The sequence below is a fragment of the Vulpes vulpes genome, chromosome 12, assembly GCF_048418805.1.
Source record: "Vulpes vulpes isolate BD-2025 chromosome 12, VulVul3, whole genome shotgun sequence".
Classification (NCBI taxonomy): Eukaryota; Metazoa; Chordata; class Mammalia; order Carnivora; family Canidae; genus Vulpes; species Vulpes vulpes.
Window position 1 is genome coordinate 116,093,909 of NC_132791.1, and position 27,423 is coordinate 116,121,331.

Below are 27,423 nucleotides of genomic sequence, written 5' to 3' on the forward strand. Positions count from 1 at the left end.
CCGAGCCCCCAGCCCCGAGCCCCCAGCCCCGAGCCCCGAGCCCCGGGCCGGGCGGCGTGCACGCTCTCCCGCCGCTGCCGGGCGCCCACGACCATGCTCGGCGGTTGGGAGGCAGGAACCCAGGCGCCCAGCGACCCCCGGATACCCTCTCCCGGGCCGGGCTGGTGTTGAGATCGAGGCGTCCAGGATCAAAAGATCACCGCCTGCCCGCCCCCCTCCGCACCCCCACTGGCAAGCCGGAGGACCCCCATCCAGTCACCGACCCTGACCCGGTCATGGCGTCCAGCTCCGGCCTGGCGTGAGGACCCCCGACCCGCGCGAGGTGAGGGGTGGGCTGGGGCGAGGGCGAAAGTCATGCCAGGCAGGCAGCGGCGCGAGGAGGGAGATCCAGTTGGAACTGGGGAGGGGGGAACCCAGTCTAATTGTCTGTTGCCCCCTGGCACGCGCCCCCAGGCTGTTTGAGGGGTGGGGGACGCCCCCAGGGTGAGTGGTGGCTGCTCTCGGGGCCGCGATCAGGTTGGCAGCCCCAGGGCTCAGGGGGGAGGGCTTAGGGGCAGCCGGGGGACCCTGCCACCCTAGCGCAGAGAACAAGGCCGGCCTTGGGCCAGCTGGAGCAGCAACCTTGCCCTGGGGGCTTCTGGGAGATGTAGTCCCCCTCCCAGGCTCACCAGCCCCTTGGGTCTCAGCACCCTGGCACTCCTCCCCTGGCTACTGGGAGCCTCCAGGAGGAGGTGCATGAGGAGGGGGGCTTGCTGGGGTTACCCTCTGGCCCCAGGCAGTGCCTGGGAGCAGCAGGGGCTGCGACTGGAAGAGTCTCCCCGGGCCAAGGATTCTCAGTGGTGTGGGCTTGGCTGGGGGGTGGGGCAGTCACACAGTTCCTTGAAGGTGTCCCTGCACTGCTAAGGGGAGGCTCCCCCTGCCTCGGTTTGGGGGAGCCCTTGGGGGAGGAATATGGGGAAGAGAAGTGAGGCTTCAGGCTTCTTGCTTGCCTGGGGAATGTCCTGTCCCTGGGCTGCTGGAATTTGGTTTCAGGAGACACTGAAGTCTACTCTCCCCTTCTCCCTCTGGGTTGCGGAGAAGGAGTGTGTCCCTCACAGACTGGGAGTCTGGAGGGTGTCTCTCTGGAGCAGTGAAGCCAGGATCTGCTTCTGTCTGTCTGTCCAGCCTCCTTCCTTCCGGGTTTTTCTGACACCCCCCTCCTCCCTCCTCCTTGAGTCTGTCTGCTGCTTGGGGTGTGTGTCTGTGTCTGGGGTGGGGGGGGTGCGTGCTCTGCAGCAGGGAGGGCAAGTGTCGCTCTGAGAGAGGTGAGCTGGGCTTGTGGCTGAGCCTTGGGATAGGGGCTTGAGGCCAGCTTGATCTTTGGCCTTGGTTTTCTGTTTTACCTAGGAAAGCTGTCTTCACACTGTGTCTGCTGGAATCCTACTGATGCCTCTAGGCAGCTCTCTGAGTACAGGCTCCAGGGTGGTTGGGCTTCCACTCCTCAGTCTCTCCAGAGAGCAGCCACTTCTGGGGGGCCTGGCTTTTCTGCTGCTCCCCAGCAAGGTCTTGCTCTCTCTGGTCAGAGCCACGACTTCATGGCCCCAGGGGAAGAGCATGATCAGGCCCTGTTTTTCTGGTGTCATCCTGTGAGGCGCCTGCAGATAGAAGCCTCAGGACTCAGGAAGCAGTGAGAATGGGCCAGGAAGGTGAGGGGTAAGGAAAGCCTGGTAGGGAGGGAAGGTGCTGCTTCCCCTAGGTGATCAGGCTCCTTGGCCTTGGAGAACCAGGCATGGAAGGCCAGGTTCTAGCCACCTCCTTCTAGAGGTTCTCTGCTTACCTGTGTTGCTCCTGATTAGGGGTGGATCAGGGGTGGGGGGGGCGAGGTTTAATGTTTGAAAGGGTGCTGGTTAGGGGTAGAATGCCTATAATCATCCATCCAGGGCAACTCTTGTGCTTGGGATAGCAGGGGCCCCGTGGCTGGAGATGGGTTCTGGAGGTCCATGTGGAGGTTCAAAATGAGTCTCTAATTACCGGGGTTGAGGGTCAAGGCGGGAAGAGATTATAGAGTCCTGGAGAAGGGATTGGTGGTCCACAGAAATCTGGGACTAGCACAGCAGTGGTAATGAGGGGCCTCGTGAACTTGCTTATTGAACCTGTGCTGGGCACCCCGTGCCTCTGTCTGGGTAGTTCCTGCCCCCAGCTTCTAGGTACCCGGGTTAAACAGGAGCCATGGGCTGGGGACTCAACTTCCTTGAACAAGCAGGGCAGTAGCCTTCTGGGCAGAGGCCTAGTGGGTGGCAGTGTCAACTCAGCAAGGGCTGGAATGCCTGGCACCTGCTTTAGATGAAAGGAGATGCCTGCAAAGGGGGGATGCCTGCCTGCCTGCCTGCGGGGGAGCAGCTGGGATGGAGCTCTGAGTGGCCCGGGAGTGAGGTGGCAGGAAAGGGCCAGGGCTGCAGGTAGCAGCAGCTCTGGCAAGAGTGGAAGGAGCCAGCCCTCCCCCAGCTCTATAGCCCCTCCTCCGGGGAGTCTAAGAACCAGAGCTGGGGGCACCCCCACACTGCCTCTGGCGCCACAGGCTGAACGTCCGCCCCAGTCCCAGGGGACAGGGCAGCTGCGGGGAGCCAGGGTGTCTGAGTGTCCAGTCTTCCCGGGACGGGGAAAAGCCTGCAAGGACATGGGGAGCACTTTGGGGTTATTGTCCTGATGCCATATTTATTCTTCCTGGGGTTCTTTGGTTGCTGGTAGTGAGGCACCCCAAGAGCCTGGGGACCCAAGGGTGATAGGGAAATGACATCCCTTCCTTGTGCCAGAAGCCCTGGGCACTGCCCGGGTGCTGACCCGGGGGGAGGGGGCAGGGGGGGATGGCACCGTGGGAAAGTGGGCAGCCGTGGGAGCCAAGCGGGTACAGGCTGGGTGCCGCGGGCAGGGAGCCTCTGCCAGGCCCGCTCTCCCTGGGGTGGGGCCGGCTGTTCCAGGGACTGGCTCAACCTGTTGAGCGCCTGGCTGCTGGAGCTTGGCATCTGTGCCCCTGCCTGCCAGCCCTGGCAGCTGCCCACCATAGCCACCCTGTTGGGGCTGCCCCCGGGGATCTGGGAGAAGGCAGCTCCCTGTGGCCGTGGCCGAGGGGCCAGGATGGGTCTGGTAGAGGCTCATCCAGAAAGTGCTAAGTTTCCCCAGGTCCTGTCCCCTGACTCCCAGAGCTGGGCTGGGGCCAGCTGGAGGGCTGGGTAGCCAGTGGCTAGGAGCTGAGGGGCATGGTGAGGAGGCCCGTACTAGGGCTCCTGAGGTGCTCAGATGGGCGGCCCTAAAGGCAGCCTGGAGTTACAGCCTGGAATTTCCTCTGCTGGGTGCCAGGGCCTGGCCTCCAGAGCCCCACCCCCAGCCTGGCCTGACCTCCCCTCCCTGGGAGAGAACCGCCGACTTTCCCTGGAGGTCGGGGGAGGGGCAGTAAGGCTGTTCTGCTGCCCTGGGAGCCCTGGGGGGGAGGGGGCGACTTCCTGGGTGTTGGAGTATGCTGCCCTGCCTCAGTCTCCCCAAAGGCCCCCCTCCCCATGAAGAAGAGGGAAGCTCCTGGTTCCCGGGGTGCTGTCTCCCACCCTGCTCGGAGTTTGGCCAGTCTTGAGTCCTATGGAGGATCTCTGAGCCCTGCAGACCCTAGTCTCTTAGCTCTGGGCCCCTGGGGCTCTGCTAGCCGGGGTGCTGCTCTGTAGAGAAGGTGTTGACCACCGCCCACTAATGGGGGAAGCGGGCGCAGGCTGCTTCCTTCTTCCTCTCACTCCTGCGGGGAAGGGCGGCCTCCCCTCCCTTGTCATTTTTTCAGAAGTCTGTGGCCAAAGCCGAGTCTTCTCCTTCTTTGCCTCCTTTCCACCCGGGGCCCTTCCCACTTGGCCCCAGACTACCTGCCCCCTCCTAACCTTGGTGTCCCTTCTAGGCTCCCCTCTCTGGGGGGCTGGGATTCCCACTGGCCAACTCCTCCTCCAAAGGGCTGCTGGCCCGTCTTCCCCTCCCCCTTCCTCTCCACCCCCAGCCTCAACTGGGAATGGCCCTGAATCCAGCATTTCCAGCATTTCGAAACCAAGATTGTTTTGAAATCCCTGAGTTCTTCTCCACCCCACTCAGCCTCCCCTCCTCCCCACCAGCCCAGAACTTAGTCCTCTAATCTGACCTCACGCTGTGCCTTGCCAGGGTCCGTGTGTGAGTTTGAGTGCTAGCGCTTAGCCACGTGCATACTACTCTGTGTATATGTGTGTCTGTGTGTGTGCGCGCGCGTGTGTGCGTGCAAGCGCGGGCGCGCGCGAGCCAGTGTGTGTGCTTATCCCAGTGTGGGTGGATCTGTCTGTCAGCAGTTCTGTGTGACTGGCCGATGTCTTTGTGGATCTTGAGCTCTCTTCCTTCTCTAGGACTATGACAGCCTCTATGTGTCTTGAACCATTTTCAGGGAGTTTGGGGTTATTTGGGGGAGATAGATATCTTGGATGTGTATCTTTAGGAATCGTGTCTGTGTCTCAGGTGCACGGCCCAGGAGTGTCTCTGAGGAGTGTGTATGCCTAGGGTCGTGTCTCTTGGATGAGTTTATGTGGGTGTGTGCGTGTGTGTGTGTATGTGTATGTGTACATGTGTGCGCTCTACTTCTGTTCCTACTTCTCTCTTCCTCCCCTTGAACATGTCTGGGGTGTGTAGTCACAGGTCTCCCCACAGCAACCTGGGACATGGAATCCTCTGTCCCTTGATAGGGAGGTTTCCTGGAGTGGGGCCAAGGCTTCTGGCAGTTCCATGGTCCTTGGAGAGAAAGCAGTGGAGTGGAAAGACTTTGGGATAAACTGTCCCTGGGGCTGGGCTCTCTTCCTCTGCCCCTCATGGACACCCAGCACCTTTGAGGGGTCCTAATACCCTCTTCTTGACCTCCTGATACTGTGGTGGCCAACCACTGGGAGGCCTAGTGCCCTAAGGGAAAGGGCTAGGAGAGGGAGTTCACCCTTCCCCCAGTGACTTGCCTCACTGGGGATGAGGAACAGCTAGCCACATCAGACCAGGGAGCTTGGTGGCTAATTGAAGATTCAGGAAAGTTGACTTCTCTAGCTGGGGGCAGACAGCGAAAGAAGGCAAAACATTCATTTCCAACCTTCACAGAAGACAGAGGGGGCCAGTATCCTAAGGGGGTGATGTCCTACCCCAGAAATATGGGCATTTGGGGTGGGGCCAGCTGCTGTTGTAGCCTGGATCCTGGGAAGTCCTTCATGTTTAATTTCACTCTGCAGTTAGTGTTCTACAGTGGGGGACAATGTCAAGGGTGGGGGCTTTTTTTTTTTTTTGTCAGAGTAAGGGTGGTGATAGAGTTAACATTAGCACGGGACTCTGGCACTGGAACCCCTGATAATCTCACTATGACTCAGTTTCCCATCCTAGGATCTCAGGCTATAGTTGAATGCTTTCCTCTAGAAGCCCTTATGTCAGATCAGTGAGGAGGAAGAGGGCCAGAGCAGGGGCTGTTTGTAGGAGTTGGGGGCCTATGCAGACAGCAGCAGGAGGTAGGCAGAGGATAAGCTGTCCCTTCCCCCCACCCCCAGTCATAGCCTCTGGTCCCAGGACACAGTGGGAGGAGGGGAGGGGTAGAGGCACAGGTTGGTACAGTGCTCAGTGACCCAGCAAGGGGAGGGCTTTGGCAAGGAATTTTCAGTTTGTTTCTCAATCTCTGTCTCTGAGACAGGCACACACACGTCACTGCAGACACCTTCAGGAGATGAGCCCAGAAGTCACCTAGGTGGTGGTAGGGCAGGGCGCTACCAGAGGGGGCTCTGGGGACCAGCTTCATTCTGGCAGACGCCCTGTACTTGCCCCCTTGAACTGGAAGTTAAGCCCAGCTGGAGGTCTCCTACCCAACTCCCCCCCCCCCATCCTGGGCCAGGGAGCAACACAGGCTGGACAGGGTTAAGTCTGGTTGGCAGGGACAGCCCCCCCTGCCCCCAGTGCAGTGAGAGAGAGAGGGAGGGGTGGTTAGCAGCTTGCTCTAGTTGGCGTCTCTCCCAGAATTCTTCGGAAAAGAACTCCCCTTTGACCCCCAGTACAAACTGAGCCCAGCCACCAGACTCCCTCCCGCCTGCTTGTGGGAGCTTCACCCAGCCCCCCTCCTACTGAACTGCTTAGCCAGACTCTCTTGCCCCTGGCCCTCCCAACCAGGCTGGTGGGGACCTTGTGTCTTCAGGGGACAAGGGGTGTAGCCAAAGGGACCACACAGGCACCATTCTTTTCCCTGACGTAGGATAACCCTGGGGTTGGCTGGCCCTGAAAACCAGGGTCCTCAGGTCTCCCCATCCAACCCTTCCCCCAGGACCTCAGGCCAGGTCATGGGAGTCATCGGCCCCGCCTCTCTCAAAGGCATCTTCCAGTGCCTTCTCCTTTCCTGCTTCCAGGAGAGGGAGGGGGAGCTGTGTGGTGCAGCAGCTGGGTCAGGCCTGGCTCCCAGCCAATCCACAGAAGTCCTGGAGTGGTGGTGGTGGTGGTGGGGGGCGGTGGTGTCCGAGTAGCTCAGAGACTTCCTGGAGCTGCAGGCTGTGTGTGTGTGTGTGTGTGTGTGTGTGTGTGTGTGTACACGTGTATGTGGTATACATGTTGGGGGAGGGGCTGGGGTTCTGGGAGGAGCAGGGGCCTAGATTGCTGGCTTGGGGCTTCCAGCTGTGACCCTCTCTCCACAGGGAGCCCCCTTCCCAGACCACACCCTTGAGCCTGAGCCCGGCACACGTTCCTCCTGAGGTGAGAGCTCCGTGTGCTTGTGTGTGCCCCCCACAGCCTCCTTGCTGCTTTCTTGTCTGCCAGTGTCCTGCTTGGCTTTTTGTCCGGGGCGCCCTCCTCCTGGCTTTGTGCCCCCACTTCTCCTTTCATCCTCCTGCCTCCCCCCAGCCCCAGAGGACCAAACACAGCCTCACAACCTGAGGCCTGGGAGGTGGGGGTGGGCAAGAAGGGTTAAAGTGCCACCCCAGTGAAAGCCCCAGGCCTTCTCTTAGCTGGATCCTTTCCTGGTGGGGAGGTGGGGAGTTCCTGCCCAATCACCCCTGGAGGGCAAGGTACGGTTTCCTGGTCATCCCAAGTACTTGCCCTGCTCTGTCCTGGCTTCGGCCTCAGCCTGGCTGAGTCAAAGCCAGGGTGGCTACCAGCCACGGTGATGTGGTTTCGGCCCTGGCCTCTAGACACACACACACACACACACACACACACACACACACACACACGGAGGCTCTCTCCCTCCTGCCACCCCCCTCTTTCCCTCCCTCCCCTCCTTCCTTACTTAGCAACAACTCCCTGAATTCACAACAAACACGCCTGTAGGCTCCTGGGCTGACTAGAAAGGCTGCAGAAGGCTGGGGACAGGGAGGAGGCACGTCTCTTACAGGGTCCTCAGGAGGGAGGGGTTTCTAATCCCCTCCCCACCAACTCCTTCCCTGGCTGGAGGCCACCACCCCTCCGGGACTGGGAGGAAGTGGTCCTGCTTCCAGCACAGGCAATGAAAAAAGTGGGGAGCAGTGACAGGTGTGGCCACACAGGTGTGGGGACAAGGCTTGGACTCCACCCTTGGTGATTGAGTCCCACTTGACCTTTGACCCCCACCTGGAGAGCAAGCGGCGACTCCTCTCCAGCCTACCGGCCTCTCTCAGCAGGGGCCCTCTGTTGTTGTCATGGTAACTTGCTTGGCTCCCTTCTGACTATTAGGGACCAGGATGGGTGAGGACGTAGTGGATTAGGGGTGGGTAGGACTGGGGGCCCTGGAGAACTTTGCTCTCTGGGCACCTGTGCTGAAGGCGTGGGGAATGGTGCCCTCTCTTTAATCTCTTCCCCGGGGCAGGAACTAAGGCCTCGGCCTGGCCAGGACCTGGGGCATGTGGGGCCTGGAGGGAGCGTGTGTAGAATGAATGAGGGGCGCCCATCCTCTCGTCAGAGCACAGAGGGCTGATACAGGGTGAACTGGTCTTGCAAAAATGGTTAAGAACCCGATTGCTGGCATGTCTGGGTTCAAATCCCAATTCTTCTAATTCTGGACTGTGTACCTTAGGCAAGTTCCTTAACTCCCTGTGCCTTAAAGTGGGGATCATAAAAGTACTTCTGGGTAGAGCCATTTGAGGATTAAATTAGATCGTGCGTGTGTAGCATTCAGGACAGCCTGGGGTTCTGGAGTAAATGCTCAGTACGCGTTAGAGATCCTCCTCTTGTTCCTGGTCATCGCTTTCTGCAGGAACTCCTGACCACCCCTCCACTCTCCCCTGCTTCCCCCCCACCCCCACCGCTTTGGCAGGGAAGAACTGATGGTGGGGGGAGGACTATATGGTGGGGGGATAACCTTCCCAGTCCTCTAAACTAGATTCTAAGACCCTTCCAGACTCTCTTTCTTACTGCCTCAGTCTCCCCACTGTTGGAGCTGGCCGACCTCACAGTTGCAAGGTCACCAAATAACCACAGGCCCACAGAGGGGCCTGGGGGCCTTAGGACATGTCCCTCCCAGTTTGCTAGCACTTCTCAGGCTCAGCTCTCCCTCCCCCAGGCTGCTGGCTCAGATCAACTTTAGCACCCCTCCCACCATTCCATCCCTGCTGCTCTGTTCTTTCACCAGGCTGAACGCAACATTCTGTCCTTAAATGGCTTAACTGGCTGCCTCCTCTCCTTCCTGGCCTCAGGGGTCAGGGACCTTCCTTGGGGAGAACAGTGGCAGTATGGAGCTGTGACATGGATGGCAGCTGTTAGGCCTGCCCCAGGGTTCAGGGTCCCCTGGATTCCCTGTATGCCCTGCCTGGACATTTTTCCTGAGTGTGGCAGAGCAGGGCCCAGGCAGGCCTGTGATATGTATAGAAGCCCAGATGGGCATGCCTGGCACCTGCCGCACACAAACGGGCAGGGAGGAGGCATCCTGAGGCCCAGAGGAGGGGTGGGGTCAGATCAGCATCCACAGTGGCCAGAAGACTCTTTTTGTGGGCTGCATGGTAAGTGTGGGCAGCGCTAGGGAGAGTTCTGCGTGCCCTGTGTGCCCTGGGGCAGCATCTGCGTGCCCTGTGTGCCCTGGGGTAGAGTGAATGCAGAGTGACACCCGGTGAGCAGGGCTCCTGAAGGCCCTAGGGGTGGGGGTAGGGGATAGTGGATGGGCTGATGGTTGGGAACTTTTGAATGAGGCACCCAGGAGTGGACAGCAGGGGTAGGGTGCCCACAACTGGGGGAGCTCTACAGACAGGTGGTTTGGATCTTCTGGGGAGTGAGTATCAAAATCTCAGGAGAAAGTGGATTATACAATACGGCAGAGGTGCCTGGGATCTCAGGGCTCCTGGGTCTGAGACCTGGGCTTGGCCAGCAGGTACTTTCTCTGGTCTGCTACCCAGAGGGGTGGGCTAGAGCCCCTGGCTCTATCCCCTCCTTCTGGAACAGAGAAGACACTCCCCTTCCATGGGCCTGAAAGTGAGGGCTCGGAGTTGGCCTGGGCCATGCCTCACTGCTGGGCTGGCCATGCTGCCTATGCCCGGCCCCTGGGGCCTGTTCCTTGGGCAGGCTGGGGCTATTTTTGGGATCGGGCTGGGGCTCTGGGGCTGGTTTCAGATGTTCCAATGTGAACAGGAGAAAATGGGAACAGATGGCTGGAGGGTCCTGCTGGGAGCAGGTTATTTTTAGGGCCTTGTTAACCCTTTTGGGGCTTGCAGAGCCACCCCGAGAGGGATAGCCCTCTGCAGTCGAGAAGAGGACAGGTCTTCTCCCCGGACCCCTGCTTTCTAGAACTTCCTGTGCCAGTTGCTCCTCTTGACCTCTCAGACCCTTCACTCTGGAAGGACGTGCATGGCAAGAAAGTAGACTCCAGCTTCTTCTAGCCCAGGGGTCAGACAGGGAGAGGGCGGCCTGGCTGGGGGGAACCTGCTTTTCCTTGCCTCCTGAGGTTCTGAGACACACACCTGAGGCTAAGAGAGGGGATAACCACTTTCTGGGTTCACACTCTGGGTTCCAGTGTATGTCAGTAAACCTAGTGATGCCCAGGGGAGTGCTAGCTGAGGGAGCTGACCTCTTCCAGGAGCGCAGAGGAAGAGCCAAGCCTTTGTACTTGGTACCACTTACATGACATCTGTGGGCCCCATTCCCTTGGATATTCCTTTTTTAAACATTTTTTTTAAAAATCTTTATTTATTTATGATAGTCACAGAGAGAGAGAGAGAGAGGCAGAGACACAGGCAGAGGGAGAAGCAGGCTCCATGCACCGGGAGCCCGATGTGGGATTCGATCCCGGGTCTCCAGGATTGCGCCCTGGGCCAAAGGCAGGCGCCAAACCGCTGCGCCACCCAGGGATCCCTCCCTTGGATATTCCAAGGGCAAATGCCCACATATCTGTGTGCCTTGCAGGGGGTGAAGAAGGGGACATCATGGCCAGAGATGGTTTCATTCTATTTTTATTTTTATTTTTTTTAAAGATTTTATTTATTTATTCATAGACAGAGAGAGAGAGAGAGAGAGAGAGAGAGAGAGAGAGAGAGGCAGAGACACAGGCAGAGGGAAAAGTAGGCTCCATGCAGGGAACCCGATGTGGGAATTGATCCCAGGCCTCCAGGATCACACCCCAGGCTGCAGGCGGCGCCAAACCGCTGCGCCACCAGGGCTGCCCTCTTTTTTTCTTTTTTTTTAAATAAATTTTTAAAAGATTTATTTATGTGACAGAGAGACAGAATGTGAGCAGCAGGGAGGGGCAGAGGGAGAGAGAGAGAGAATCCTCAAGCAGACTCCCCGCTGAGTGCAGAGCCCCAGGGGGGTAGGGCTCAATGCCAGGACCCTGAGATCATGACCTAAGTTGAAATCAAGAGTCGGCCACTTCACCGACTGAGCCACCCAGGCGTCCCCAGAAGCAGTTTCTTGAGGGCTGATTATGTCATAGGCATTCTGTTTTAGATAGTTTCACTAGTAGTATCTCGCCCTGTACCCTGTACGTTTATCCTCACTTTGAAGATGAGGAGACAGGCTCAGAGGAACAAGTCCCATAGCTCAGACAGGGAGGGATGTGATTGGCACCTTGTCTGCCTGACTGCAAACCCAGCCCTCCTGCACTGCATCACTCACACCGCCCGCCCTGGTGTCCCACCCCCAGAAGGCGAGGCTGCTGGGGCAGGAGCTCCTCAGGGAGCAGGTTTATGGAATGAGCGTGGGAAAGGAGGCCTGGGGGCAGGGGACCCTGCATGTCACTGGTCTCACAATCCCCTAAGCCCTTCTTGCTGGAGGGTGCCAGGACTGACACCAGAAACCCCGTTTGGCCTTCCTGTCTTCCCTGCAGGAGGATCACAGGCATACATCCTGTCTCGGCAGTCCCCACCCCCACCCCCACCCCGTCCTGGCCCACATGCTCCTGCTTCCTGTAGGGTCATGGCAGTCTGGATGTCGACGTGGGCAGAGCTTGAGGGCCCTCCAGGTGCCTCTGGTGCCAGGGTTGGGCTGGGCAGGCGAGAGGAGGGGGCCGGGGGCGATGTCTCTGCCGCTGGCAGTACCTGGGGGAGAGAGCAGAGCGGCAGGCGTTGGGTGAGGTCCCGCCCCGCGGTGGTGCGCTGGCTGGCTGTGCCAGCGGTCTGCCCGCACTCCAGTCCTCCCACAATGGCCCCATTGTTCCCAGCCGCCAGGCAGTTTGGAGGAGGTTCCTAGGCCACCCCTACCCACCCCCCCAAACAGGGGCCAGATTAACCCCTTGGAGGACAGGCCAGGTGAGGGCCCATGGGGAGCTACCCTGTCCATTCCTCTCTTTGGGAAGCCCAGGCTTTGGGAAGTCACCTTCCACCCACGTGAACTCAGGGACAAGGCAACTCCAGAAGTTGGGGTCTCCCACTGGGTAGGGTGTAGCACCTAGACCCTCTCCCACCCCCACCGGGGTGCAGGTGCCAGGGGGCAGGAAGTGCCAGTGGGGTGGCAGGCGGAGACCAGATATATTTGGGCCGGTGGGGCTAATTCCAGCCACCACCGCCTGCCCTACTGGCTCCTGAGCTCCTTTCCTTCCTGTGAAACCAGAGCTGGGTTGGGCCTAGCTCAGGATTTCGGTGGATTTAAAGAGGCAGCACCATCCCTGCCAGCCTGGCTTCCTCTCCCCCTCCCCAGGTAGGGTCGGGGCAGAGAGAGGACTGAAGAACTCCTGGCTCTTGCCTTGCCCTGGGCTAACCCTGGGCCCTTGCCCCAGTTGGGGGTACCAGGCTCTTGGCAGCTCCTCTCTCCCAGAGCTTTGGGCGGGTGGGGTGGGCGGGGGTGGGCTGTGGTTTCCTGTGTTGGCTGTTTGTGCCTGGCCCAGAGTGCCCGCCGCCTGCCTGGGCTTCCTGCCCTGTCTTGTTTCCTTGTGCCCCCCACCCTCTCTTCCCCCCTCCCCCCTGAGGGAGGGAGCAGCCAGGGATTGGGCAGCAGCATTTGGGGGCACCCCACTGCCAAGGCATGACTGCGTCCCAAGGCCTGGCCACATTGGCACTGGCTGAAGGAGCCAAGTGAGGTGACTTCAAGCTTGTCTAGGCAATGGCACTTGTCCTGCAGCCTCCAGGAGGGACAGTGGGCACCATAATGGGCAGAATGCCCCTCCCCCTGAGCACTCTGTTCAGAGACCTCAGACTAGAGTAGTCTGGGATTAGGAGTTCCCACATCCCTATAGGACTGGGTTGCCTGGCTACCCTGGGGCTGCAGGTGGGGTGAGGTGGTTTGTCAACCAGACAAAAGTTGTTGATTTGCGTGGTCTCCTTTGGCAAGAGGTGGGGGGGTGGGGGTGGGGAGAGCTGCTAGGAACCAGGGGGAGGGGGAGGCCTCTGAGCCCTTAAGTCCCAACATAAAGGGTCTCAGAGCAATACCTTGGTCCTTGAGCAAATTTCCTGCTGTGCTATGAATCCTTGACCTCCCCTCTGGGCTGAGTCACCACCTCAGGAAGAGGAAGTGACCCGGGTGGTAGAGGGGAGCTTCTAGGGACCAAGCAGTCCTGACACCCAGGAGAAAAGGGACCTGGGCCTTGTCTTAGGAGCTGCATGTCCCTGAGCCAAGGGACCATAATCCAAGCCCCATGGCTCCAAGAGGGCCCGAGTAACCCATTTCCTCTCCAGAGGTGTCTGCCCACTCTATGGGGGAGCATGGAACCTCCAAACCGTTTTCTCACTGCCTCTCTTGGGTGGTTTTGAGCTGGGCAATGAGACTGGTGGGCTGGCTGGCGAACCAAGCAGGGGCTCCCAGGGTGGGGGCGGCTGGTGTGTGAATACCCGTTACACCTGTGGCAGTTCTGTGTTTAGCATCCGTTGAAGGCTTCCATGGGAGCCTTCCTGATCTCCCTCCCCCAGCCCAGGTCAGGTTCATGGGCTCCCCCCAACCCCCCGGGGAAGCAGCTGATCTCAGGCTCTTTGTCACAACAGCCTCCTGGGCTCTGTTCTCAGGGTGTGCTCCTGGCCATTTGCTCAGGTGACTCTCTGGCCTGTTTGTGAGCACATGTCACCACTTCCCACCTTAGTCTCTAAGAGAGAGCCACAGCACTGTTCCCAGAATCCCATGCCTTTCCTTTCACTCATCCCAGGGACTCCTGCTGCCGTCCTGGGGGAAGCCCTCTTCACTCACTGGTGAAAAACTGCACCCACCAGGAATTAGCACCCCCCCACCCTCAATCCCCAGGTCCTCCAGGTCTCTTTGGGCCCTGAGGGTGCTGAGGAGGAGGGGTCTTTGGGAGCTGGGGCAGACTCCTGAGGGGTAGGGGGAGGTGTGAGATGGGAAAGTCCTGACTCATCTGTGCTTGACTCAGCTCGCCCTGTGGCCTGGTGGGAGCGAGGGGGTGGAGTCCGAGAGGGGAGAGCCACTCCAAGATTGTTCTGGGGAGGAGCCTTGGTCAGACTGAGGACACCGGAGAGGACTAATTTTCTAACAGCCCCTTCCCCAATTATTACAGGTCCCAACATTTGAAGCTGTAAACACAGGAGGTGGTGGGTGGCCCTTGCCCTGCCCGTCTGCCCCACAGGGGGCGGGCCCAGTGGCTGGAAGCCCACCTATCTGCAGGCTCAGAGGAGGAGTCCTGACTCCACGGGGTGGGGGGACGGGACACTGCTGGGCGGGCGGGCGGGGGGGGGGGGGGGGCGGACATCCTAGGAATGGGGTCCGGGCGCTGCCGCGTACTGGTCACGTGATGACCCAGGCGCATGCCCCTTCCTTTTCCCACGCCTCAGTTTCTTCATGGAGAAATGGGGATCATAATACTGTCCCTTTAGGTGGTAGGTGATTTCGTGGATGCGCGCGGCGGTGAAGGTGAGAGCTGGAGACACGTCAGCCGCAGGCCTGTCCCTAAGCCCAGGTCCCTCTCCAGACCCGCGCTTAACTGCTTCTGCTCTAACCTGTTGCAGGAGGTGGGGGCCGGCGGAGGGAGGCTTCCCAGCCGGGCCCTGGACTTTGGAACCTTCCCCTGAGGAGCCTCTCTTCCCAGAGGCAGAGCTGGGGCAGGCAATGCCAGTATCCCTGGGGTTAATTTAGAGTTAGGCTCCCACAGGGTCACGGGTGGGGGGGGCCGCTTCCAGGTCCAGCCCAGCTTCCAGCAGCCCTGCAGGCAGAGTGCGCACCGGTGTCTGGCCCGACCGATCACGAGGGCCAAGCGGGGCCCAAGATTCCTCCCCTCCCCCACCCGGATCGGTTGGGCGGGGGAGGGCAGGGCAGGGGGCGGTGGGGTGAGGCTTGTGTGTTTGTGCGAGTCTGTTTGTTGGTGCATCTACGGCCCCGCGTGTGTGTGCGCGTGTGTGTTTCTCTTGTCACTACCAGGCTCAACTTTCTGCGGCCCCCTTGGGGCCGGGCCTCAGTCTTCTCATCCGTTCAATGAGCCGGCGCGCTCCCTCTGCGCCGGCCGGCAGCCAGGGCGTGTGCGGGTGCCCCGGGCTGGTCGGGTGCTCCTCCTGGGGCCCGCGCCCCCCAGCACCCCTCCGCGGGTCGGCGTGGGCGCGCCTCTAGTTTCCTGGGCTCCGTGCGTGTCTTTGTCTCCCCGTCCACGTGTGAGCTGTGAGTGTGTGTGAGTCAGAGTTCGGGTGCTTGTGGGTCTCGGAGCCCCTGGCAGGCGGCGCCCAGCGCCAGGCCGAGCCCCAGCCCGCCGCCGCCGCCGCCGCCCGCGCCCCGCCCTTCGCCGCACTTGGCCGGTGTCTGTCCGTGCGGCGCGTGCGGGGCCGGCGAGGCGCGCTGCAGCCCTGTCCGCCTCCCGCTCCCTCGCTCGCTCGCTGGCTCCCTCGCTCGCTCTGCCTCTCCGCTCGGGCTCTGCCGAAGGGGGCGGGGTGGGGTGCAAGGGCGGGGGGAGGGGAGGCTCCTGCATTCTTGCGGTCGGGGAGGAATCTGAGCCAGCGTTACTGGTCTCCAGAAGAGCCCAGCTGCAGCCCCGGGGCCCCGCCAGGCCTCTCGCTGCCCGCCCGGGCCTGCTGGAATGGGCACGGGCTAGGCCTCGAGCTGGGGGCGGGGCGGGGCCTGGCCCCTACCCCGGCCCCCTCCTCCGCCGGGGGGCGCCCTGGGGGCGGGGCGTGAGGAGTTCCCCCCCCGGGGTGAGGGGCGTGCCTGGGCGCGGGAGTCCCCCAGGGGGCCAGAGCAGACCTCACGGCCGCCCCACGCGGGCACCTTTGCAACCTATCCTCTTAGTGATTTCTGCCTCTGCGGCCCGGTGCGGGGGGAGGGGCTTGCTAGAGACTGCAAGCCCCCTGAGGGTAAGGTGCGGGAGGGATGGGGATACAGTCGGCCTCTAGGATAGAGATCCCACCCAGTAGTCCTCCCTTTCCGTTCCCACCTGACCCTGTCTAGTTCCCTAGTCCCAGGGCTGTTGGGTCCTCCCTCCTCCCCTCCCCTTCTTACACCCCCTCCCCAAGTCACAAGTTTTCTCTTTGGGGCTTGTTGCTGCAGTCCGTGCTCCAGTACCGAGTACCTGGCTGGGCCCTGGGCACGCACAGGGGCCGTAGCCCCACTGTGTGTGGGAGCCATGAGGATCCTGGCTAACAAGACAAGGTGTGTGGGTGTCGTGGAGGGCGGGAAGTGTGTGTGTGGAGTGCGGGGAAGGGAAGGGCCCAGTGATCGTGGGGCCGGGCTGTGCTGGCTTGGAGAGTGCGCCCTTTGGGCACTTGGCCCCCAGGGCCACCGTGGGCTCAAGGGGGGGTCAGAAAGGGAAGGCCTGCCCCGAGGCAGGAGCCCACAGCCTTACAGCCTGGGCCCAGGGGACAGAGGGCAATGGCAATCAGCTACGCCTGCCTCTCTAGTCCCTTCCAGCCCTGGCCTCCTAAAAACGGTTTGAGCAGCCCCCCGCCCACCCCACTGTCGGGTCCAATGGCGCCCTCTGGCCTCAGTCTAGCTGCGGGTGGGAGCTGGAGGGAGGGGCGGTGCCTGCCTCCCTCCCCTTCCCCAGGAGAAGCCGGCAGACAGGGCCAGGCGGCAGCAGCAGGACAGCAGAGCTGAAATAAATCTGAGCTGGTGTGGAATGAGGGGGGATAAATATCCTCTCCCGTGATGTGATCTTTCCAGCGGCTATTAATAGGTCTCCGGGGAGGGGGAGGCGGTGGGGGGAGCGGGCTGGAGCTTAAAGGGCCCGCAGCCTAGGCTGCAGGAATCCTTGGCTTCCAGCTTCACTCCAGTCTGCTCGGCACACCACTCCCCTCCCCCTTTCCTCCTGCTCCTGCCTGCCTGGCTGCCAGGCCTGCCGGTGGACCCCCTTTAGGCTTCCCCCTCCTGCTCTGGGGAGCTGTCTGGACCAGTGGGTACCCCTCTCCAGTGTGCTTTCCCTGCCCCCCGTGTCCCCAGGGGAATGGGGCTGGGGCATGAGCAGTGACCCTCTGGTCCTGTGCCCCTTACCTGCTGGTGTTGGGGCGTGTGAAAGTTGAGGGTGAGGACTTTGGAAGGAGTCTGAAGACAGCAAACCCTTAAAGAGAGGTTGTTCGAGTGTCCGTCAGGTGCTAGTGGAGGGGAGTTGCCATGGAGGCTGGCAGTCTGATGGATGTCCGGGGTGGGGGTGGCTTCTGCTACCGGAGGCCCTGGTTTCCACTTGAATTGTGGGGTCTGAGAGGTGGAGAGGATTGCCCTCTCTCTTCACTCCCCAAAGTGGAGCAAGGCGTCAGTCCTTGTCTGAGGAGCCATGGAGGGAGACAGGGAATAGCTGGTGGTCTTAAGATGCTGCTCAGCCCCCACCTCCCCTACTATTAGGTGAGGTGGGGTGGGGCAGTTAGAATGAAGGCATGCTAGGGCCCTCACAAGATTAACCTTTCGTGTCTCTCCCACCTTGTCCCAGGTTACCCCACCCCAGGAGGAGAGAAGCTCCAGGGAGCCCGCCGCTGTCCCCGCGCGGCCACTGCCCCCCAGCCCCAGCCAAGCCAATGCACCCAGAAAATAAGTTGACCAATCATGGCAAGACAGGGAATGGCGGGGCCCAGTCCCAGCACCAGAATGTGAACCAAGGACCCACCTGCAATCTGGGCCCCAAGGGCGTGGGGGCGGGGAGCCATGGGGCCAAGGCCAACCAGATCTCACCCAGCAACTCAAGTCTGAAGAACCCCCAGGGAGGGGTGCCCCCTTTCAGCTCGCTCAAGGGCAAAGTGAAGAGGGAGCGGAGCGTGTCTGTGGACTCTGGAGAGCAGCGAGAGGCTGGGACCCCATCCCTGGATTCAGAGGCCAAAGGTACCCTACTTCTTGATCCCCAAGATCCCCAGCATGTTCCAGACCAAGGCCCAAGCTTGTCATCCCCTGTGCCTAAGCCACGTCCCTTGATTTTCTGCAGCATTTATTGGGGGGGGGGGCGGTCACCTTTCTCTTATCCCCATCCTACACACCGACTGGGTCATTCTCATGGGAGTGGGGTTGGCTGGGGCAGGGACTTCTCATCCGTAGGTGCCACCCATGGAGGGGCCACACAGCGTGATGGGGCTTCCGGTCAGCCTCCTTCCTCTCCAGAGGGGAGAGGGAGGTGCTCTGGGGTGAGGAGCAGACCCACACACCTCCTAGGAACCTCCTGGTATCCCAGCTGGTGGGAGCCTTTGAGTAGGCTCTGGGGCCTGGAAGGGTAGCAGAGGCTTCCCCCTCCCTCACTCACCCCAGCCCTAATTAGAACCAGTTGTGGTTGGGGATTATGCTGTGCTTGGTGCTGGTTGGGGGAAGGGAGACAGGCAGTGGGGCTGGAGAGAAAAATCAGAAACAAATGGTGTGGTGGGGGCCAAGGGCTGGCAAGGTGCCCACCATGGCCTGGGCAGTGCCCTCTGAGGAGTGGGGCATCTGGGAGAATGGGCCCGTGGAGACTCTGGGTGTGGGAGGACAGGGCCTCTGGGCACTCACCCTGACCCCTGCCTGCTCTGTCCTGCCTGGGCAGAGGTGGCACCCCGGAGTAAGCGGCGTTGTGTGCTGGAGCGGAAGCAGCCATACAGTGGGGACGAATGGTGCTCAGGACCTGACAGCGAGGAAGACGACAAGCCCATTGGGGCCACCCACAGTGAGTGCCCATTGATGCCATGATTTTGTGGCCCATTGTGCCCTGGCCAGGGGGTGGGGTGGGATGGGGGGGATGGCAGCCCTGAGGGAGCCTCTCTCTCCTCACTTAGGGCTTTAGAGGGCTGAATCTGAGCGAGGGTTCGGGGTCAGGAGCCCAGGCTCCTTTGTACCTGTCTCACCTGTCACTCTGTTCCTCCCTGCTCTGTGACAGCTTAGCCTTACCCTGCATACATGCCTTCCAGGTGCTCAGTGGCCCCCTCTTCCAGGGACAGAGGTAGGGTGGGGTGGCCCCTCCTGGCCACACCACCTACACCTCCTCCCATGAATTCTTGGCCTCTGCTGCCACCTACTGGTCAGTGGAGGGAGGGTGGCGAGGGTCCTGCATCTCTGGGAGCCAGACTGTTGGCTCTGCCTCGCAAAGTCTGGCTTAGCCTGGGTGTGAGCTGACAGTGGCTGTGTCTCTGGCGCCCTTCCCCAACCTCTAATTGACTCCTGGCAAGTGCCTAGAGTATGTCACCAGGACGAGAAGTGGGTGTGGGTGGATGGCCCACTCCTCTCACTCTTTTATGGATCGGTGTGTATCTGGGCCTTGCTCACCCAGTGGCGAGAATCTGACACTCTCCCCTGCCCTTGGGAAGCCCATACACATTTATTTGGTGATTTTCCTCAAAGCTTCCATCTATTTGAGGGGAGAAACAACTTAATGTGGATGAAACTAGCCAGAGAATGTCAAATTGTGAACCGCTTGCTGGCTGGGACCCTAGAAAGAAGAAAGAAAAAACTGTGCTGGCTCCTTTGCTACTTTGTTTTATTTAATCCTTACAACAGCCCTAGGAAATAGATGTTATTATGATGCCTATTGCAGAGGAGGAAACAGACTGAGCAGATGTTTGTGGAATGAGCAGACCAGGGGCTGGGACTTTAAAGGTCATCTGGTCCCAAGTGCCCCCCAGGGGTCTGGCTATCCATGAGCCCTCCGCTGAACTGGTCAGTGGTAGATGGGGGTGATCACTGCCTCCTGGGACCCACAGCTCCCCACTCCCTCCCAGTTACTTTTATAGCATTAGACTGCCAGGATGTAGAAATGTTGGAAGAAACAGAGAAATACAAAGGAGAAATTGCTAACACCATCCCTAGCACTAAGACAACCGTTGCTACTATTTCAATTTACTGCCATTAGATTCTGGAGGAATTCTTTGGGGGAAGTCTGACAGCGTTTCACAGCACAGTCTCTGTAGTCAGACCACTTTGGTTTATATCCTAGATCTCCCATTTATTATTTGTGTGAATTTGGAAAAGGGTCCCAGTTTCCTCATTTATAGAAACATATACCTCACAGGATTGGTGTGAAGAGTAAGCAAATGGATACACATAACACTGAGAACACTGTTAGCCTTTAGTATTGTTGTTGTTGTACTAGAAAGTTCTCTCTTGGAATAAAGCCTGCCTCCCTCCCCTAATTTGTACTTGGGAGTCCTAGCTCTGTGGATGGAGTACGCACCTTCCTCTTCCCCAGGGCAGTCATCACACATGGAGGTGAGCTCTCAGGCCCCCTCAGCCCCCAGGCTTTTGGCTGTTATTCTATTCTGTGTAAGCTCTGTTTATCTTGGCATGGGAATGGGTCCATCGACTCACGTAGTCCCATTAATGACCGCATGTAGATCTTTCTCAGGCTAGGACTTAGAATCCACTTTGTGACAATGTAACAAACTTCATTCTGTGGTCAGGGTCGTCTATCTGCCCTGGGTGGGGGCACCCACTATGCCAGCCCTTTCTAACTCTGTTCTCTAAGTGATTTTTTCACCTGGGGACACAGTTCTGAAGTTGCTGCAAAAATAGATTTCTTTGACCTGCCCCACTGTGCAGAGCAGGAGTTAGTGTTTCCATTTTATAGATGAAGCAATGGAGGCTTAAAGGGATGAGCTGTCTTGTTCATATGGTCACAAAGTCCGTTAGTGGTGAGCTAGAATGCAAAACCATTCATCGTTTGACTCATCAATCTCTGCAGCTTCTTGGCCTCCCCTGGCCTTGTCAGAGCGTTTGTGGGTACACACACACACACACACACACACACACACACAAACATGCTCACCGTGGGATCAGAACAGGACTATGTAGTCCCTGCCTGGGTTCAAACCCCAGCTCTGCACTGATGGGTTATGTCACCTTGGATGAATATTGTCATCCCTGAGAAGTTGTTTCCTCTTCTGTAGAGTATAGGACACCTTCCTCCCAGGAATGTTGTGGTTAGATGGAATCACATCTGTAAGTGTCCTTCGGGATGCCAGGCACACGGGAGCCTGTTTGTAAGGGCAAGTAAGTGTGGAAACCAGACACATGCCACCAGTGTGACAACCGATGACCCCGCGGGCATGAGCTGTCAAGCAGTGAGGCTGTCTGTCCCCGGGCATCTCAGGGATGGGGTGGTGGGGGAGCCAGCTGGCTCTCCTTTCTCAGTCTGGGCCACTTACCCTGTTTCTCTCCTCTCTCGTGCAGACTGTAATGTAGCAGACCCCGCCATGGCGGCCCCGCAGCTGGGTCCTGGCCAAGCCGCCCAGCTGCCCCTCAGCGAGAGCAGCGCACCAGGACCCCCACATGGGCCGCCGCCGGGCCTTCGGCCTGACGCCCCTGGGGGTGGGGGCGGGGGTGTCCCCGGAAAGCCTCCCTCACAGTACGTGTATGTCTTCACCACCCACCTGGCCAACACGTAAGTGCCTCAGGGTGGGCCGAGCCTGCTCCGTTTACCCGCACCCCTCAGCCCCGGGGGCCTGAGTGTAGTAGGCCTGCAGGGAGCCAGGGTTAGGTTGGGCCGGGTAAGGGCAAGGGTTCCCTCCTGCCCTCCTCCCTCTGAGCTGTGTGTGCCTGACCCTTCTGTGCAGGGCTGCCGAGGCAGTGCTGCAGGGCCGGGCTGACTCCATCCTTGCCTACCACCAGCAGAATGTGCCCCGGGCCAAGCTGGACCAGGTGAGTGTGTGTGGCACCTGGACCAGCCACAGTGCCTCTAACAGTAGGATTGGTTGGTGCCTCCCCTCACCTGTCTCATGCTCTGCCTCTGTCCTTCCACAGGCCCCAAAAGTGCCACCTACCCCAGAACCGTTACCCTTAAGCGCGCCATCAGCAGGCACCCCACAGTCCCAGCCGCCTCCACTGCCGCCGCCGCCGCCCCCAGCCCCTGGCAGCGCGCCACCTGCTCTGCCTTCTGAGGGTCCTCCAGAGGATGCCAATCAGGACCTGACGCCCAACTCGGTGGGAGCTGCCAGTACGGGTGGCGGCACTGGGGGTACCCATCCTAACACCCCTACAGCTGCCACCGCCAACAACCCGCTGCCTCCCGGAGGAGACCCCAGCGGTGCCCCCGGCCCTGCCTTGCTGGGGGAGGCCACCCCCACGGGAAATGGGCAGCGGAGCCTGGTGGGCTCTGAAGGCCTGTCCAAGGAGCAGCTGGAGCATCGGGAGCGTTCCCTCCAGACGCTTCGAGACATTGAGCGGCTATTGCTCCGCAGTGGGGAGACCGAACCCTTCCTCAAGGGACCCCCAGGAGGAGCCGGTGAGGGGGGACCACCAGCACAAGCCCCTCCGGCCCCCCAGCAGCCCCCCACGGCCCCTCCCAGTGGGCTGAAGAAGTACGAGGAGCCCTTGCAGTCTATGATTTCACAGACACAGAGCCTAGGGGGCCCCCCGCTGGAGCACGAAGTGCCTGGGCACCCCCCAGGTGGGGACATGGGGCAGCAGATGAACATGATGATGCAGAGGCTGGGCCAGGACAGCCTGACGCCGGAGCAGGTGGCCTGGCGCAAGCTGCAGGAAGAATACTATGAGGAGAAGCGGCGGAAGGAGGAGCAGATAGGGCTGCATGGGGGCCGCCCTCTGCAGGACATGATGGGCATGGGGGGCATGATGGTGAGGGGACCGCCGCCTCCCTACCACAGCAAGCCTGGGGACCAGTGGCCACCTGGGATGGGTGCACAGCTGCGGGGACCCATGGATGTTCAGGATCCCATGCAGCTCCGGGGCGGGCCTCCTTTTCCTGGCCCCCGTTTCCCAGGCAACCAGATGCAGCGGGTACCTGGATTTGGAGGCATGCAGGGTATGCCCATGGAGGTGCCCATGAACGCCATGCAGAGGCCTGTGAGGCCAGGTATGGGCTGGACCGAAGACCTGCCCCCCATGGGGGGACCTGGCAATTTTGCCCAGAATGCCGTGCCCTACCCAGGCGGGCAGGGTGAAGCAGAGCGATTCATGACCCCCCGGGTCCGGGAGGAGCTGCTGCGTCACCAGCTGCTGGAGAAGCGGTCGATGGGCATGCAGCGTCCCCTGAGCATGGCGGGCAGTGCCATGGGGCAGGGCATGGAGATGGAGCGAATGATGCAGGCACACCGGCAGATGGACCCAGCCATATTCCCTGGGCAGATGGCTGGCAGCGAGGGCCTGGCGGGCACTCCCATGGGCATGGAGTTTGGTGGAGGTCGGGGCCTCCTGAGTCCTCCCATGGGGCAGTCGGGGCTGAGAGAGGTGGACCCGCCCATGGGGCCTGGCAACCTCAACATGAACATGAATGTGAACATGAACATGAACATGAACTTGAACGTCCAGATGACCCCACAGCAGCAGATGCTGATGTCACAGAAGATGCGGGGCCCGGGGGACATGATGGGGCCACAGGGCCTCAGTCCCGAGGAGATGGCCCGGGTGCGGGCCCAGAACAGCAGCAGCATGATGGGCGGCCCACAGAAGATGCTTATGCCCTCGCAGTTTCCCAACCAGGGCCAGCAGGGATTCTCTGGGGGCCAGGGGCCCTACCAAGCCATGCCCCAGGACATGGGCAATACTCAAGACATGTTCAGTCCCGACCAGAGCTCAATGCCCATGGGCAGTGTGGGCACCACCCGGCTCAGCCACATGCCCCTGCCCCCCGCGTCCAATCCTCCTGGGTCTGTGCATTCAGCTCCCACGCGGGGGCTGGGAAGACGGCCTTCAGACCTCACCATCAGTATTAATCAGATGGGCTCACCGGGCATGGGGCACCTGAAGTCGCCCACCCTTAGCCAGGTGCATTCGCCCCTGGTCACCTCGCCCTCCGCCAACCTCAAGTCACCCCAGACTCCCTCACAGATGGTGCCCTTGCCTTCGGCCAACCCGCCGGGACCTCTCAAGTCGCCACAGGTCCTCAGCTCCTCCCTTAGCGTCCGTTCGCCCACTGGCTCTCCCAGCAGGCTCAAGTCCCCCTCCATGGCGGTGCCTTCTCCTGGCTGGGTCGCCTCGCCCAAGACAGCCATGCCCAGCCCCGGGGTCCCCCAGAACAAGCAGCCGCCTCTCAACATGAACTCTTCCACCACCCTGGGCAACATGGAACAGGGTAAGTCATCTGGACCGGGCCAGTGGGGGAGCTGGGCTCTGACATGGGGAACCTCCCCAGGGTGCAGTGGGGAGAGGTTGGGGTGCTCTTGCTGGGGCAGGCGAGCCCATGGAGGCATCTGCACCTGGGCACAGCAGTTGTTGGCTCTGCTTGAGGGGCACATGTCAGCAACCGAGTGAGAGCTTCCATGGGGAGTGCCACGTGGCTCTCCCAGGCTTTTGGAGGGCTTCACACTTGGGCTTTCTCCACTACCTGGGCACTCCCCCCTCCCCGAGGCTGCAGAAACTGCTCGAAGCTGGGTGGGCTATAGTGATAATGGGTTGAGCAGAGCATTGCAGAGATGTGCCTGGAGGAATCAGGAGATTTGGGAGCTGGCCTCTTCCTAGCCCACGATGTGAGCAGCCAAATTCGTCTTCCCCCTCCCCAGTCACCCCCACTCTTTCTGTCTCCCCACTTCTGTAGGTGCTCTCCCGCCTAGCGGCCCCCGGAGCAGCTCCTCAGCGCCTCCCGCCAACCCTCCCAGCGGCCTCATGAACCCCAGCCTGCCATTCACTTCCTCCCCAGACCCCACGCCTTCCCAGAACCCCCTGTCATTGATGATGTCCCAGATGTCCAAGTACGCCATGCCCAGCTCCACCCCGCTCTACCACAATGCCATCAAGACCATCGCCACCTCCGACGACGAGCTGCTGCCCGACCGGCCCCTGCTCCCCCCTCCACCACCGCCGCAGGGCTCTGGGCCAGGTGCGAGGCAGGAAGGGGGCTGCAGGGAGAGGAGCTGGTGTGGGCACCGGGCATGGGAAGAGATGCCGGGCCAGCACTCGCCCCCGTGGTTATGTTGGCTCTCACGTGCTTCCAGCGGGCCCCGGGAGTGGGGGGTGTGATGTCCTGGGTCAGGTTGCCACTTGTCATTTAGGGAAACCAAGCCCAGAGCACCCGAGTGGCTTTTCTGACATCCACTGATGCGCCTCTGGCAAACTGGGCCAGAACTCAGGTCTCTTGGCTTCTAACCTAAATGCCTCAAGTCCTTGCCCTTGCAGCCAGCACGGACCCATGACAGTGGCCCTTGTCCCTCCTGGCATGAGCCTGTCTGGGGCGTGGGGAAGATCTGAGTTCTGCATCCTCTCCCAGCTCCTGACCCCCCCCCCCTTCTCTCTCCCCACAGGGATCAGCAATAACCAGCCCAACCAGATGCACCTGAATTCAGCTGCTGCCCAGAGCCCCATGGGCATGAACCTGCCAGGCCAGCAGCCCCTGTCCCATGAACCCCCGCCTACTATGTTGCCCTCCCCTACCCCTCTGGGGTCCAACATTCCACTGCACCCCAATGCACAGGGGACAGGAGGGCCCCCTCAAAACTCGATGATGCTGCCTCCAGGGGGCCCAGACTCCCTGAATGCCCCCTGTGGCCCTGTGCCCAGCTCCTCACAGATGATGCCCTTCCCCCCTCGGCTGCAACAGCCCCATGGTGCCATGGCCCCCAGTGGGAGTGGGGGCGGGGGACCCGGCCTGCAGCAGCACTACCCTTCGGGCATGCCCCTGCCCCCAGAGGACCTGCCCAGCCAGCCGCCGGGTCCCATGCCCCCTCAGCAGCACCTGATGGGCAAAGGCATGGCTGGGCGCATGGGTGACGCCTACCCACCGGGCGTGCTCCCTGGGGTGGCATCTGTGCTGAACGACCCCGAGCTGAGCGAGGTGATCCGGCCCACCCCGACGGGGATCCCTGAGTTCGACTTATCGAGGATCATCCCCTCTGAGAAGCCAAGCAGCACCCTCCAATACTTCCCCAAGAGCGAGAACCAGCCCCCCAAGGCCCAACCCCCCAATCTGCATCTCATGAACCTGCAGAACATGATGGCGGAGCAGACCCCCTCACGGCCCCCCAACCTCCCGGGCCAGCAGGGCGTCCAGCGGGGTCTCAACATGTCCATGTGCCACCCCGGACAGATGTCCTTGCTGGGCAGGACAGGTGTGCCCCCACAGCAGGGCATGGTGCCCCACGGCCTGCACCAGGGGGTCATGTCCCCTCCACAAGGTCTCATGACCCAGCAGAATTTCATGTTGATGAAGCAACGGGGTGTGGGGGGTGAGGTCTACAGCCAGCCCCCCCACATGCTCTCCCCACAGGGCTCCCTCATGGGCCCCCCGCCCCAGCAGAACCTCATGGTGTCCCACCCGCTGCGGCAGCGCAGCGTGTCTCTGGACAGCCAGATGGGCTACCTCCCGGCGCCGGGCAGCATGGCCAACCTGCCCTTCTAGCAGTCCCCTGGAGCGGGGGGGCGGGGGGGTTGGCTGGAGCTGGGGCAATATTGCAAATATGATAACCTTAAAAGAGTTTCTTCCCCTCCAGTGTTGGGATGCCCTGGGTCAAGGGGTGGGGTGGAGGGGGCGGGAGGGGCTTGTGTGGGGAGTGGCATTTGTGGAAACTGAGATGTGCTGGCAGCTTAGGGGGAAGTGGCAGAGTGGGGTGGGGGGTTTGGGATGGGGGTTCCATTTTGGCCACCAGGACGGCCCCTCCCCTACCCCTCCCTCCGTCCTATGGAGCCTCTCTCTTCCCTCTTTCCCTGCACCTTCCCGCCCCTCTTCAGCTGTGCTTTCAGAGTCCTGTATCCTGTATCGAATCCTGGGGGGAGAGCCGGAGGAGAGGTGGTCTCCCCACTGTCTCGTCCCTTCCTGCGGCCCATCTCCCCCGAGCTTCACTCTCCTCTTGGTTTCTCTGCTCCCGCCCAGTTTCTCCTTCTGTCTTTTCCTGCCTCATTTCCTCTCCCTGCTGATGTGGCTGACCCCCTCTCCCACCCCTCCCTGCGGGCGGCTGGCCAGGTGGGCAGGTGCCAGCCGCAGCTGTAAATAGAGCGCTGCGCTTTTGTGCCGGTTTGTGTGTGTGCTGTATTTCTGTGTTTTGATAGAAGTCACAAAAAAGAAAAAAAGGTTAAAAGAATCCCCCCCCCCCTTCTTCAAATTATTGCCCCTTTCCATTTCCCTGGACTCAGGACCACGGCAGTCTGACACATGTCCTGGTTTGCCATGTTTCTGGGTCCGTAAGGATACCATTCCGGTCCCTTCCCTGATATGAAACGACAGATACCCCATGCCTAAACTGAGGTCAGACCACCTAGGCTTCATGGAGAGCCCCATCCAGGCTGAGACACCCCCCCCCCCCCCCCCCAGAGCGGCAGCCTGTCTGCTGCTGAATGATTCAGGAGAATGTGTGCTTGGGCACGGATGTTTGCCCCACACAGGTGACCCGGGGGCCCTGGCTTCCCAGCTGTGGATGTCTGGCGTCCCCTGCTGCTACACCTTAGCCAGAACTTGAAGTCCTTCGTGCCCAGCCTGGGATGAAGGAAAGGAGGAAGAGGTGGAGGCTGTGTGGCCCCTTGAGTGGAGCCACAGAGGAGCGGCATGGCGGTCCAGACCGTCCTGTGCCTGTTGCAGCACCCCCTGGCCAGGTAACCCCCGGGCCCTGCCTTTTCCAGCAGCTGCCACCCACTTCTCACCAAAGGTGGGAGCAAAAGGGTTCAGCTGAGTAGCTCTGTCTCCCTTCAGCCTCCACCCTTTGAGGATGGATTAGAGAAAGTGATAGAGAAGCAGGGGGCATCCTAAGGCCTCCTCTCCGCCTGCCCGCTCACCCGCAAGGTCCCTCTGCCCCAGGGCTCAGGGCTTGGTGC

The 27,423-nt window shown here is 60.6% G+C and overlaps 1 protein-coding gene across 4 annotated transcripts; it reads left to right on the forward strand.

Annotated features, from left to right (window-relative positions):
- Positions 1 to 26,628, forward strand: BCL9L (BCL9 like). 4 transcript variants are annotated; one of them, XM_072729573.1, is made up of 10 exons: positions 25 to 322; positions 6,675 to 6,732; positions 15,841 to 15,942; positions 17,213 to 17,598; positions 18,284 to 18,403; positions 20,899 to 21,109; positions 21,282 to 21,366; positions 21,469 to 23,758; positions 24,221 to 24,502; positions 24,924 to 26,628. In XM_072729573.1, the coding sequence occupies exons 3-10, from the start codon at positions 15,917 to 15,919 to the stop codon at positions 26,015 to 26,017; spliced, it is 4,494 nt and encodes a 1,497-aa protein (XP_072585674.1). In that variant the 5' UTR covers positions 25 to 322; positions 6,675 to 6,732; positions 15,841 to 15,916; the 3' UTR covers positions 26,018 to 26,628. The 4 variants fall into 4 exon arrangements, with proteins under 4 accessions (XP_072585677.1, XP_072585674.1, XP_072585676.1 ...); XM_072729575.1 differs by lacking the exon at positions 15,841 to 15,942 and having other exon boundaries at positions 72 to 322; XM_072729574.1 differs by lacking the exon at positions 6,675 to 6,732 and having other exon boundaries at positions 195 to 322.
- Positions 26,629 to 27,423: the final 795 nt, after the last annotated feature.

What these genes read in the sequence shown, in the direction of transcription:
- BCL9L (XM_072729573.1), top strand. Translation starts at nt 15,917, where the DNA reads ATGAGGATCCTGGCTAACAAGACAAG. An exon ending in CCTGGATTCAGAGGCCAAAG is followed by an intron (nt 17,599 to 18,283) that starts GTACCCTACTTC and finishes CTGCCTGGGCAG; the next exon opens with AGGTGGCACCCCGGAGTAAG. An exon ending in GCCGCAGGGCTCTGGGCCAG is followed by an intron (nt 24,503 to 24,923) that starts GTGCGAGGCAGG and finishes CTCTCCCCACAG; the next exon opens with GGATCAGCAATAACCAGCCC.